This window comes from Rhamphochromis longiceps, linkage group LG11 (genome assembly GCF_057381845.1).
Source record: "Rhamphochromis longiceps isolate RC_006_pf linkage group LG11, R_longiceps_female_GT1.1, whole genome shotgun sequence".
Lineage (NCBI taxonomy): Eukaryota > Metazoa > Chordata > Actinopteri > Cichliformes > Cichlidae > Rhamphochromis > Rhamphochromis longiceps.
This window is the reverse complement of record NC_140567.1, coordinates 852446-865108: the sequence shown is the minus strand read 5'-3', so window position 1 is coordinate 865108 and position 12663 is coordinate 852446. Positions and strand designations below refer to the sequence as shown.

General features: G+C 42.1%; 1 protein-coding gene and 1 long non-coding RNA gene across 2 annotated transcripts in view; one reads left to right on the top strand and one right to left on the bottom strand.

Annotated features, from left to right (window-relative positions):
* The window catches only part of grik2 (glutamate receptor, ionotropic, kainate 2), a 350655-nt gene that overhangs the window by 267323 nt on the left and 70669 nt on the right, over positions 1 to 12663 (bottom strand). Inside the window, exons 3-4 of the mRNA XM_085421989.1 lie at positions 8679 to 8846; positions 6698 to 6955 (exon numbers count right to left, since the gene is read on the bottom strand). Of these exons, the coding sequence (XP_085278115.1) occupies positions 6698 to 6955; positions 8679 to 8846 (426 nt within the window). The remainder of the gene's footprint in view (positions 1 to 6697; positions 6956 to 8678; positions 8847 to 12663) is intronic.
* The window catches only part of LOC146658376 (uncharacterized), a 52209-nt gene that overhangs the window by 29299 nt on the left and 10247 nt on the right, over positions 1 to 12663 (top strand). The window lies entirely within an intron of this gene.

Here is a 12663-nt window from a genome sequence, read left to right as displayed (position 1 = left end):
GCCTGAGCTGTCTGAGGAGAGAAACAGCTTCTGCACCTAGCACAGCTCTCTGTTTTACAGTTAGTTAGTTAGTTAGTTAGTTAGTTAGTTAGTTAGTTAGTGTAGGAATGTTTAGCTTATTTTAGAGTCTAGAAATGTGTTAACATAGAATGTAGAATTATTGTAGAGATACTGCCCTCAATGTAATAAAGGCCTGACTGTGTCATGAACTTAGGAGTAGATTGTAGGAGACCCCTCCCCCAGTTGGACTGTGAAAGGTCTCAACATTTGTAACTGGATACCTGTGGTCTGGAAGGGAGATGGGTTTTATGACCTCTAGGGAGTCACCTACACCCACAGTGTTTTAACTGTCACGCACACTCACTCACGTGCACACACATACATACAGGTATGTGTACACAGTCACACACGAGCACTCACACAGACACAGAGTTTGCAGCACAGTGGGGGGGTTTATGATGGGGACGCCTCTATAAAGCTGGCTGTAACTAACAAAGGGGTGAAGATTTTGCAGAGGGGCACCGGCCTGGCAAGTCTTCCCTTCTAGAAGATGCATGCTTAAATGAGGATAAATGAAGATGAGTAAAGATGAATAAAGTTTTGTGAAAATGACTACTGAGTCCGGTGCCGTCTCTGGATGCTCGAGGAATAAAAAGAACCGGGGTAAAACTGATTTCGCAACATTAGTTAGTTAACACCAATAAAAACCGGCTGACACACCTGACTGCTGCACTTTCCCATCATAAACACATGTTGCAGCAGCACTCTAACGCTCTTCCTCACCTCAGATATTTCTCCTTCCCTTCTGCATGGCTGAGTCCTCCTTCATGCCTTTAAAAATCTGCATGCACAGGCAATACTGGCAAAAAATTCTCAAGTGGGAGGAAAGAGGAGTGTCAGCACTGATCAGTATTGACGGTGGATCCATATTTAACTCTGCATGAATATTTCATCCCCCCTAAGCATTTATTATGGGGCCGTCTGGGAGTCTCCCGAGCATAAACCAGATTGGTCCACCTGTGATAAATATCCTTATAAGAGAGCAGCCCTTCCACCATCCAACTCCCCTTCTAGTCCATTGCCCCCGACGAGGAAGAATAGTTCCTTTTACTGAGCCATCAATCATCATTGGCCATAGAGATGTTGAAGTAACTCCTCCAGACGGCCGATCCACATGTGTGATAGGAGTACTGGCTGATGAGTCACTAAGCTGCTGAGAGTCAGGGTCAAGGTTACTTTGACCCTCACCACTTTGGACAGCTTATTTAAGTTCAATGACATTTGGAGAACCCGGAGAAAGATTAAGCAGAAGCAAAGCTTCAGAAATGTGCACATGCATCCTGCTGCTGCCCCCCCATCAACACGTGTATGGGTGTAAATGTGAGGAAGCTAAAACAGAAAATATGTATTTATTATTGGAAACTAGATTTATTCACCCAGACTTCAATGATTTATGCTCTTTCCCTGAACTCAGTCTCTGTAATTAATTGTACTCTTCACATATTGCATCACATATATCAACACCAAAATTGTCACAGAATTTGAGAATGGGAGCAAATAAGTTACTATATGTATGATAGAGGAATGGAGGGTAACAGCAGGAGATCTCTGCGCCTCTTCTTCTCCACTCACTGTGTCAGCTTTCACATAATTATTATTCAGTAAATCAGCAAATAAATATGGGACTGTGATTTGAAGGCTTTCACCCATTAAGAGTCTCAAACGTTGCTAAATAATCTCAACTCTTGCATGTATGTAGCGTGCATGTGTGCTGAGCAGTGAGACGAGGCTGAAGTCACTGCTGCGATGTGATTAGTCAGGAGTGTGCCAATCAGACCATAGCCTGGTATCAGCATCACTGAATATCAATGAGCTGTTTTGTGTGTTATTGGGAACTGACACATGGATGGTGGAGAATTGAGTTTAAAGTCAATGTCAATTGTAACTACAGAAGTAACTAAGAGCTGACGGCAGCCCACACCAGATTTCAGGTTCGCCTGGATTCGGACCTGCATGCGTACGCGCACAGTGGCTAGCTGGGGTCGTGAAACATCAGCACTTTATTTTGCTCAAAGATTTCTTTTTGCCACGTCAGGATTTACTGACCTTAAAAAACCTGAGTGGAACACCTTTCAACACGTCCTGTCATATTATCCATCTGCCTCTTCAAACTGGCTGAGTGAAACTCACCCTGTCAGCCTGTTTGGCTGTTCACTGGCAGACTTAAAGAAGGAATATTTCTCTACTATCAGCAGCTCATTGTATTTGTATTCTGGAACATTTTCCTCAGTTTGGGATCTTTCTAGCTTTAGTCATGTTTTGCTTTTATTACACATTCACTCTTGCTGAAATCCATGCCATCCATAACAGCTCGTAATCTCTTCTAACAGCCTTCCATGACTGGACTAGGAGCGGACTGGGGGTGTATCTGTTCCATCTACCTACTGACTGCAGTGTTGAAGCAGTCAACTGGTCACAATTTCCTGCACAGATCTGATACTCAAATTATAAACAGCCAGTACAAACAAACAAACAGTTTTAGACCGGAGCACCATTCAGTGTACACAGAGTCTGATGATAACGACAGACATTAAGAAGACAGCAGGAAACACCTCACAGGTTTAGTGTATCATTCAAATTTAGTGTATCAAGTCTTTTTCTAATAACTCGATTGTTTTTGCTTTCAATAGTGTTTTTTTAAAAGCTCCGTCTTCATCTCCACCACCAGCATCGAGACTCCGGGGGATTCTCCGCTTAACTCCTGTCGCTACTGAGATTCTGTTTTGCTGTGATGGGCCATCAGAGTCTAACTGCCAGATAGCTTAATTGAATGAACCACAGTCAGTATCTGCTGATGATGCTATCTCTTTATTGAACTTGCTCTATAAAAAGTAAGGAGTTCACTAAGCTTTATCACATGTGTCATTGTAAGAGACTGAGCTTGAAACCTTGATGGGTAGAATCATGTTTGGACTCTGCTCAGGGTCTTTTTCAGAAAAAGGTTGTGTAGTAATAACAGACAAAATGACTCATTGGTCATACCTGAAACCTGATGCTTGGACACATTTGGTCCATGGAGCACACTGATACATAAAGTAGCACACAGTCAAATATATCGTGGGTGTAATCAAACTTTGCAACAGCAGCAGCTGCAGCAGTGCTATTCCTGGTTGTTGTACGGATGTAATGGCTGACTGGGGGAGCTATAACACATGCTGCTGCCATTTCAGTTTGGCTATTACAAAGTTGAGCCGTTAGAGGAGGACCATTATTGTTATTGATTTGCTTGTTTGCCGCCTTCATGGCGGAAAAGCAGCACACAAAGAGAGATTGTTCCCCCCCCCTTTATGTCCCATTCTGGAAAGCAGGTGGAGAGCAGCAGATGTGGACTCCTGAGGAAGAAACCGTGAGATTATATAGAATAGAAATGTTCTGCTACATTGCCTTTGTCTTGGTACTTTAGGCAGGTAGCTAAAGGTAGCAATGCAGCAAGAAAGAAAATACAAATAAAACCCAGTCCTGCTGGAATCTGTTCAATGATTCAAACCAGTCTCCTTCAATGCTTCAGTTTGCCCTCAGTATCCTCTATCAGGGCTATCTGCATTTACTATCAAGTCACCTGTGTAAATGCTGACACTGAGCAGGTAAAGGTGTTTGTAGGTCAACCCAGGAGCTCATTTCCCATCACCAAGACAGAAAATCAAGCTGTTGTTAACCCCAGGATGAACTAGCTGTGTCCACTTTACAACTTAATTAACTGCGGTTGTGGGATCAATCAGTTTCAAAGCCCCACCCATAAACTCCATCACACAGACACACACACGCACACACACAAACAAACAAACAAAATACTTGAAGGCTGCTCCAAAAATGATGAGATTATATTTTAAATATTGTTCTGTTCTCTTCCAAACACCAGCAGCTGTCTGTTGTAGGTTTGAGTGTTTGCTAAAATAAAAATAAAAGCATTCTAACGTCTCACCTGTTTGTTTTTTCTCAGGCATACATGTGGACTATGTTTATTAAGAGAGATGAAGCTTGTGTTTCTGTCATGTAGTGATTGTGCTTAACTATATGAAGCTTATGAGACATTATGAAACAGAATTTAGTCAAAGTCCTTAAGATACGCTTTTAAATGATCTTTTTTTTCTTGAAGAGATCTACTACATCATATGTAATTTCTATGTCATGTGTAGTTTCCATTGCAGATATCAATCACCGTTAAATTAAGAGGGGATGGCAGTAAAACCCCGGAGCTATGATGTTGTAGAGCGATCGAGCTGGGGAAGTCGGTAAGTCCAGACCCCCGTGTGAACTTATAAGTCCTGGCTAGTGAAAACGTGAGTACAGACTCGCGTACTTGAGTATTTAGAAACGGTCTGCAGTCTGTGAACTGACCTCAGCTAACGCCAGCTAACAGCATTCGCAGTCAAACCCGCTCTCAGCCATACGATATGTGACTACATGCTCATCCAACTGAGCTAAAGATGCGTCCAGCTGTGTTTAATCACCAAAATTGGAGAAGGCATAGAGAGAGGGCAGCCTAACATATGAAACAGGAAATGATATAATATGAAATAAATTCTACATGTCAAGTTGTGTGCCAATATTTGGGGCGATCGTGGCTCAAGAGTTGGGAGGTCGCCTTGTAATCGGAAGGTTGCCGGTTCGAGCCCCGGCTTGGACAGTCTCGGTCGTTGTGTCCTTGGGCAAGACACTTCACCCGTTGCCTACTGGTGGTGGTCAGAGGGCCCGGTGGCACCAGTGTCCGGCAGCCTCGCCTCTGTCAGTGCGCCCCAGGGTGGCTGTGGCTACAATGTAGCTGCCATCACCAGTGTGTGAATGTGTGCGTGAATGGGTGGATGACTCGATATGTAAAGCGCTTTGGGGTCCTTAGGGACTAGTAAGGCGCTATATAAATGCAGGCCATTTACCATTTTACCAATATTTGCTGTGTAGTAGAACTGAGACATTAGTCATTAAATTCTCAAACAGAAAAACATTAAACATAAATATATAAAATATAACTTTTTACAGGGAGACAGGAATAAAAAAGACCCAGCTTAAAGTGGAAGAGAAGGAGCTTTGGCTGGACCTGCCCCTTTGACCAGGCTCCTGATTGGTTGTCGCGGCGCGACTTGAAGCTGGAGTTCATATTTTTCCACCTCAAGCTGTAGATGCGATATGCGTGAATGCACCACACAAACTGCCGCGCGTATTTCTATTCGCGCTTCAAGTGTGACTAACACGTTTTCGCGACGCAAATCTGCTTCTGAATTTTCGCGGGACCCCCAGTCGCGCTTCATCGCGCTCCTCCATTGACTTCATGTAAACCTGACGCTCTGGTCGCGTCTATCGCGTTCGGTGTGTACGCACCGTCACTAACACTACAAATCTCACGTGTCTATGGCTGACTTAAAACCTCTTTTCCACTGCTTATCTCTAGTCCTGACTATTCACAACAGAACGTAAGGACAGTAAACCACTGATAAAATCTGCTATTTGCAGATTTCCCTGATCACGTGTGCCTACTGGTTTGTTCCACAAAGCATGCACTAGCTGAACACATGCACTGCAGTTCTTCGATCCAGGCCAGTTCAGTTGCAGCCTGTCTGTTGGATGGAACTCTGGGAGGCCTGGCAGCCTGTCTCCATGCTGGCACTTACCCTGACCTCTGGCATATGGTCCATGTACCCAGCCTGCTGGCTTATTTGTCATCTGGTGACCTAGACTGGACTCATAGTCTGAACAAGGTTTCATTCACCGCATAAGGAGAAAAGCTACTTCCTCACAGATTATGAACTCAACAAGCCAAAACCTCAGTAAAAGCAAGTGACACAGAGAGTTCTTGGATTCTGTAGCACTGCTGTAGTTTTGATTTACCTTTTGTTTTTTAGAGTACACTGAAAGATGTACTCTAAAAACATGAACTACAAACATGAAAGAATGTTTGTAGTTTGTAGTGAAAAATGTGTGTGTGAAAGGTCAGACTGAAAAAAAGTTTAACCCTCTATTTTCCAAAACTTCAGCAGTTTGTAATGTATTACACTTTATGTCTTAGTTTGCAGTATGTTACTTAATTACTCAATGAGGGAAGTATTTTTAAATCTATTTGTTTCAATACTTTTAAACTGATCTGAAAGAAACTGTCCCATAATTATTAGTTAACAGGTTAAAGGCCACAGTCACCTAGATTAAGACAAATCTCAATACGAATGAGGACATATACGGGATCTCTCTTTTAGTTTTTACGTATATACATAAAGCAAAGTTCAAAGTTAATCCAAAAACACTTAAAGTCATTTCCACAATAATTCTTCTACCTGCATGAACACGTAGCTCATCGTTCGTAACCTGCTGCAGATTAGGGCCTAGCTTTGTCTTAGCATGCTATCTGTGCAGATGGATTTCTGTTAGCAGTATGATGCTTCTCTCCTGGATGCAGTTTGAACTTAACCATCCTGCTTTGGTTCTTTTGTCCAACAAAAATAAAAGTCATGTCCATACCTTCACGGTAGACCACTCTACTATTTTCCTCTTCCCAAACACAAACTGAACATTCAATACTGGGAAGGAATCTTTTCAAGTGAAAAGATTTTAGCATGAAATGCTATTAAAACATTTATAAACTCTCAAAGTTTTTTAAATGTATATATGACAAGAACTTTCAGTACAAGAACTGTGTATGCGGCCTTACCAGTGCTGTCATCATAAACCACCGTCACCGTCTTCCATTTGAAGAAGTGGACCAAGTCCAGGATAGCCCGGCTGAGGGAGGAGAAGTCTGGATAAAGGCTCACGTAGAAGACATCTCTGTTGTCTGACACCTGATGCTTCCATTTGGTCTGGATGTGTGGGACCCCAAGGGCATTACAAATAGACTGGACAGCATTAGCAGAGGAACTGTGAGAGGGACCGAAAATCGCTGCTACCCCAAGAGAAAGCTGGTCACAGGCTAGGGAGACAAAGCATTTAAATTGGTTAGCCCGCTGCTCCTCGGATGCAATACGTCAACATTAATCTGTGTTCTGCATCAGACCACTGCTCCATGATAGATGTAGATAACCATTACACAGGTCAGCTTTGCATACATTACAGATGAGGACAGAATTATTTATTTACAATTCATCATTATTCATTCTTATGAAAATGTCATTTTTCAAAGGTTTAGTTTTATGTTGTGTGCTTTGATCGTTCTGCTTTGCATATAGTAACATATTATTTCACAAAAACTAAAACCTACCAAGGTCAACATTATTAGTCACCCTGATGCAACTGTGCATGATTTTTTACTGGATACGTTTTTACAGGATTGTAGTTTCCAGTAAGTGCAGTCCCAGCCTCATCTTCTTTGGCAAACCTCTCAAACTCCTCCTAATGGTCTTCTGACATGGACCTTGGTCTTCAATTCATCCGACAGATTTTCAATAGGACTCATATCGGGGCTTCGTGCAGGTCAGTCAATATCATTCATTTTGGTCTTCTAGAGGTTGGAGCAAAATATGTTTTGGATCATTAAAGTGTGGGAAGACAAAACAACAAACCAGACCCAGTATTGAATTACGAAATTCCCAGTTGCAGATTCACTGAAGCATCCCTACACTTTGGGTTATACGCCTCTTCCTTCTTTCTTGGTAAATACGCAGCAGCGCTGTGGCCAAAGAACTGTAGTTTTGTCTCATCTGACCAAAGGAAGCATGCCCAGTATCCATAATCGTTCTCCAGGTTACCTTAGCGTACTGCAGTCCAGCTTGAAGTGGTCTCTTCTTCTTTGAGTCAACAATTTTTAACTTGACGAAGTCATTTCCAAGTATCATCAGTTGTCATGGGGTCTTTCGACATCTCTCTCTCTAGATTTTGTTACAGAGTCGTTGACATCGTTGGCTTCCTCTAACAGGATTATCCTGCACTGACTCTTTCATTTTCTTGATGTCTGCACTCCAGTTTTTGATACTTGGAAACACTTTGGCAACTTTGCTTCATGAGCATCAACAACTCTAACCAGCCGAAACGGATTTCTTTTGTTTTTGGCGTCATGCTTTCTCAGACAGATCGAAACCATGCTAACGTTTTCATACTGGATGTAAACTGGAAGATAACCCATTTAACTGGTTTTTACAAGCTTTAGGCATTACAGAGTTAAAGCACATAATTTCACAGCAGTGTTTTGTGGCTCAAAGAGGAGATAATAATTTTGTCCTCATGTGTAGTTTTGTCTATTGACAACAAGTCTAAATCTATTAAATATACTCCCATCATGGGTCTACAGGTGCATCTTCAGTTTGATGACTTACCAACAACACATATCCTTGTATTTGCTGTGCACTCTGATTACCTTATTTAATAAAAGAGACTTGAGTAAATCACTAAGACAGGATATAATGGCCCATAATTGATAAGGGACTTGAAATGTCAGCCTGATGCACACAGAAAACTGATAGATTATAGCACTTTATTGGCTGTCTCTGGGGGCCAAGCAGGTCTTTGAATTACTGCCGCTGAGTCATTACCTGGAACCAATCAATTATCTCTGTTTACATTTGTAGTGCTCAGCCATTTCTCCCTCGCCTGATTATAACTGCCACAACCTAAACGAGTGCAGCTCAGCTCAGGGGCCTGAAACAGTGACTACATATATATTTATATGAATGCACACACAATCACAAGCAAGCAAATACCTTTCCTGGAGGCCTCGAAACTGTCATAGATGTTTATCCTTTGGATGTCATAGGTGAGTGTGGTGTTTGGAAGCAGAGTTCTGTTTCTGTTGATTGTGTTTAAAGCAAACTTAAAGGCGAGTTCCTCCGCACCTGATGGGCCACTTTCAATGGACTCAAATATCCCCCCTGCAAACAAAGAGGCATACAATCAGTAACAGTCATCAATAATATGAGACTTCTGCTCAGCTCACATAAATACATAGAAAATAAATGAATGGCTTTTTAAAAGTGGCTAATTTTACCATACGAGAAACAAAGATTCAACAATCAAAAAGACTTTCATGTCATTAAAGGTTAAACGCCATCTCAATTAGATAACACTGTGCCCTGCGGTTTCTACTTTTGGCACAATATAGCAGCTACTTCTGAATCATTCCACATATCGGGTACATCCAAGTCCCAGGACACAAACATACCAAATATCTACGCTCGCACACTTTACCTTTTCAGTCAACTCAAAGATGTCTCTGTGAGAGACCGAGCTCTTGTTGAGCTTCTGACCATCATAAACAAGTGCTTTCTACCACGTTTCTGAGTGTAGCATGTTTTAAAGGGAACCATGTTTGTTGGTTCAGGCGTGACCCTCTGAGCAGTAACTTTAGCTCTGATGAAACTACTCGATAACCGCTCATGTTAAAAGCAGCACAGAGGCAGAAACTGTTCCACTATTAAAGTCAAAACCGATGTAATTGAGACTTGATAAAAATACTTATAAATGAGTCATCAGTTCAGTTCATTGCCTTACGGCCTCCTCTCCTTAGACAGACCATTTCCACCTGCTTCCTCCTCTCTGACCAGGTTAAGAGAAGGTGGGCAAGGCTGAAGGCCTCAATGGCTCTTAGAAACTATGCCTGCCAACTATCTGTGAGTCACATTTACAACCTACGTCTGACTGATGCTATGGAAAGCAACCTGCCACAGAGTTGCAGATCTCACCAATTTAACACAGAGTTGTGAAGAATTATCTTTTGGCACAAGCAGAATAGGAAGTCATGTGACTGATGATCTCTCTGTTACCAAGTCAGATGTGCACAGCAAAATCTCCAGTGTTAAATTAACACTGGAGAGTGTCTATATGGGTCCACACCTCTGAGTGTTAAATACAACACTGTTGAGTGTTAAATTAACACTTTGACAGTGTTATATGTTTAAAAGTAACCTAGTCAGTTTTGAAGATTAACAATGGCTAACACTGAGCAGTGCTGATTTTCTAACACTGGAAAATAAATATTCCAGTGTTAGAAAACCAGCACTGGGTTTTACACCAGGAAAAATCCATTATTACTGCAAAAGCCATCTGATCGAGACCAGACGTTAAAATAAAAACCTTATTGCCCTCCATTTGAAACTCTGTAAAGGACTTTCTTCAGAAAGCCAGAGGAGGTTATTGTAAAAGTGTGAGCACTCACAGCTATAGTCCTCGAGTGAATACGTCTGACAGGCAGCAGATGAATGGACTAAGAGAAGGCCTAGAGAGCTGGGGGTAAGGGTTTCTGTGATCAATGAACTCTGATTGGCCAGTGAATCAATCAATCAAGCCTTTGGCGAGCAGTGAAGAGCAATGGTAAAAGAAGTGTTGAGGTTTTTTGTTTGGGGTAGCCCTACGGCCTGACCCCGCTGGCTTAGTGTCAGTCAGAAGGAACCCCGACTCTATGCTTTATTTACTCCAACTACAAGCACTTGACTGCAGAGCTCTCAGCGAGTCTGGACATAATCCGCACACATCGCTGTACAAGCACTGCACACACACCTCCATCCATCCATCCATTCGCTTCCGCTTATCCTTTTCAGGGTCGCGGGGGGCGCTGGAGCCTATCCCAGCTGTCGTAGGGCGAGAGGCGGGGTACACCCTGGACAGATCGCCAGTCTGTCGCAGGGCCAACACACAGGGACAGACAACCATTCACACTCACATTCACACCTAGTGGCAATTTGGATTATCCAATTAACCTATCCCCACAAGCTGCATGTCTTTGGACGGTGGGAGGAAGCCGGAGTACCCGGAGGGAACCCACGCAAACACGGGGAGAACAAGCAAACTCCACACAGAAAGACCCCGGCCTGATGGTGGAATTGAACTCAGGACCTTCTTGCTGTGCGGCAACAGTGCTAACCACCGTGCCACCGTGCAGCCCTGCACAGTGGACACACACCTGTCACCAGCAAATACACTGAGTCTGTTACAGTGACTGAAATATTTAGAAATGCTCTTTATCAAAGGGGATTTATTCGGTTTAGGTGCAGGAACGTAAAGCAAACCTCTGAGCTGAAAGACGGCTGGCAGCGGCTGAACTGTTGAAACTTACATTAGTATTCATCTCATGAGGGAGCTCTATTTTACATGCTATAATGAGTTTGAAGGAATTAATAAGCATCAGTTAAGCAGGATGTACTATAATTGGAAAACCGAGTGCTTGGAATTTTCACACACCATACATTTGCCATGATGATTCTTCTTGTTGTAAATGTTGACTGTGATGGTGTCAGTCTGAGCAGGAATAAACTTCTACTCGTTTATCTTCATGGACATAGAGCAGAATAAGTGATAGAGGACAGAAGCAAAGAGAAAGACAATCCTCCAGTAAAGCCATTTATGAACCAGAGTGTAGAACTGGGATTGGTTTTCAAAATGTTTCTTTTCCAAACTTCTCAACATAAATTCATCAGTTTCCTGGGATCACAGTGGAGCTTCCCCCTTTAACAGTCATAACTCAGTAAGAAATCCTGCTTGTGTTCATCATCAGTGTCATGCATTAAAGTTTTCTTTGCATAGATTTAGTTGGGCGATACTCACAGTATATTCTCTTTGTATCGTTCCAGTAAGCCAGCAAACATGATATATCGATCACAGTAATACATAAGCTAACTAAGCAGCTAGTGCTATGTTACAGTGCTGCCCAGTGCTGCTGTTTGTGGTCAAAACACATTAAGACTATGCTGACACTTTAGTCCTGTTGTTGTAATTGGTTGGTGGTTAGAATGAGAGTAAAGGTGCCACTTACAGGCATCATGTACACAGACTGTATCAAACACATGTGGAGAATCTAAGGATTTTAAGATTGTTGAAGGCAGATGTAATGATGTAATGTAGAAGATAATACAAGCGTAAAAAAACATTATCCCTGTGTTACATATTCTATCTTTTAAAAAGCTAAAAGAAGCCACTTTGTATATCAGTGTTTGTTTTTTCAGTGTCACTGGTGTTACATTTGCTCTTTTATGACCACCTCAATGTGTCTGGGTTTGTGATGCTTCTCTGGTGGAATCTGTACACATGTGCAGACTGTTATGAAGCTCATCTTAAATTGATCCAGCGTGGAGACGTTACAGCCTAGCTACCAAAATGTTTCTCGATCGTGTTTTACAGGGTAACCTGTTTGTCACTGTTAGTCACGATGTCTGCCGATCTCCTAAAAACTCAGTAACCAAGAGAAGACATTACATTTTACAACATTTTACATTTTAAATTACATTTTAAAGATGCTAAAGAAGCACCTTGGAAGCTTTACGTGTGTGTGTGTGTGTGTGTGTGTGTGTGTGTGTGTGTGTGTGTGTGTGTGTGTGTGTGTGTGTGTGTGTGTGTGTGTGTGTGTGTGTGTGCAGCAGTGTAGTTGTGATCAGTCAAGAGCGAAATCAATCAACAGCGTCTTTACTGATCCCAACGGTCCGTGCACAGAAAAGCCAGCAGGCAGGATGCTCAGTGAAAATGAAACATGCACGATCCAAACACTGATTAATCAGCGTGAGTACGAAAAGATTCACAACGACTATCTCAGGAACTCGCTCAGGTAAACCTGGCTGTTCACAAATCATATTTCCATTGTCTCCACACAAAATACAAAATTACCCACAACTACTTAATTATCGTCTCTGTGTTAATTATAATTCATATATTTTAAAATATATATTTAACTTGATAAGAAAATATCTTCATTTTGTATCA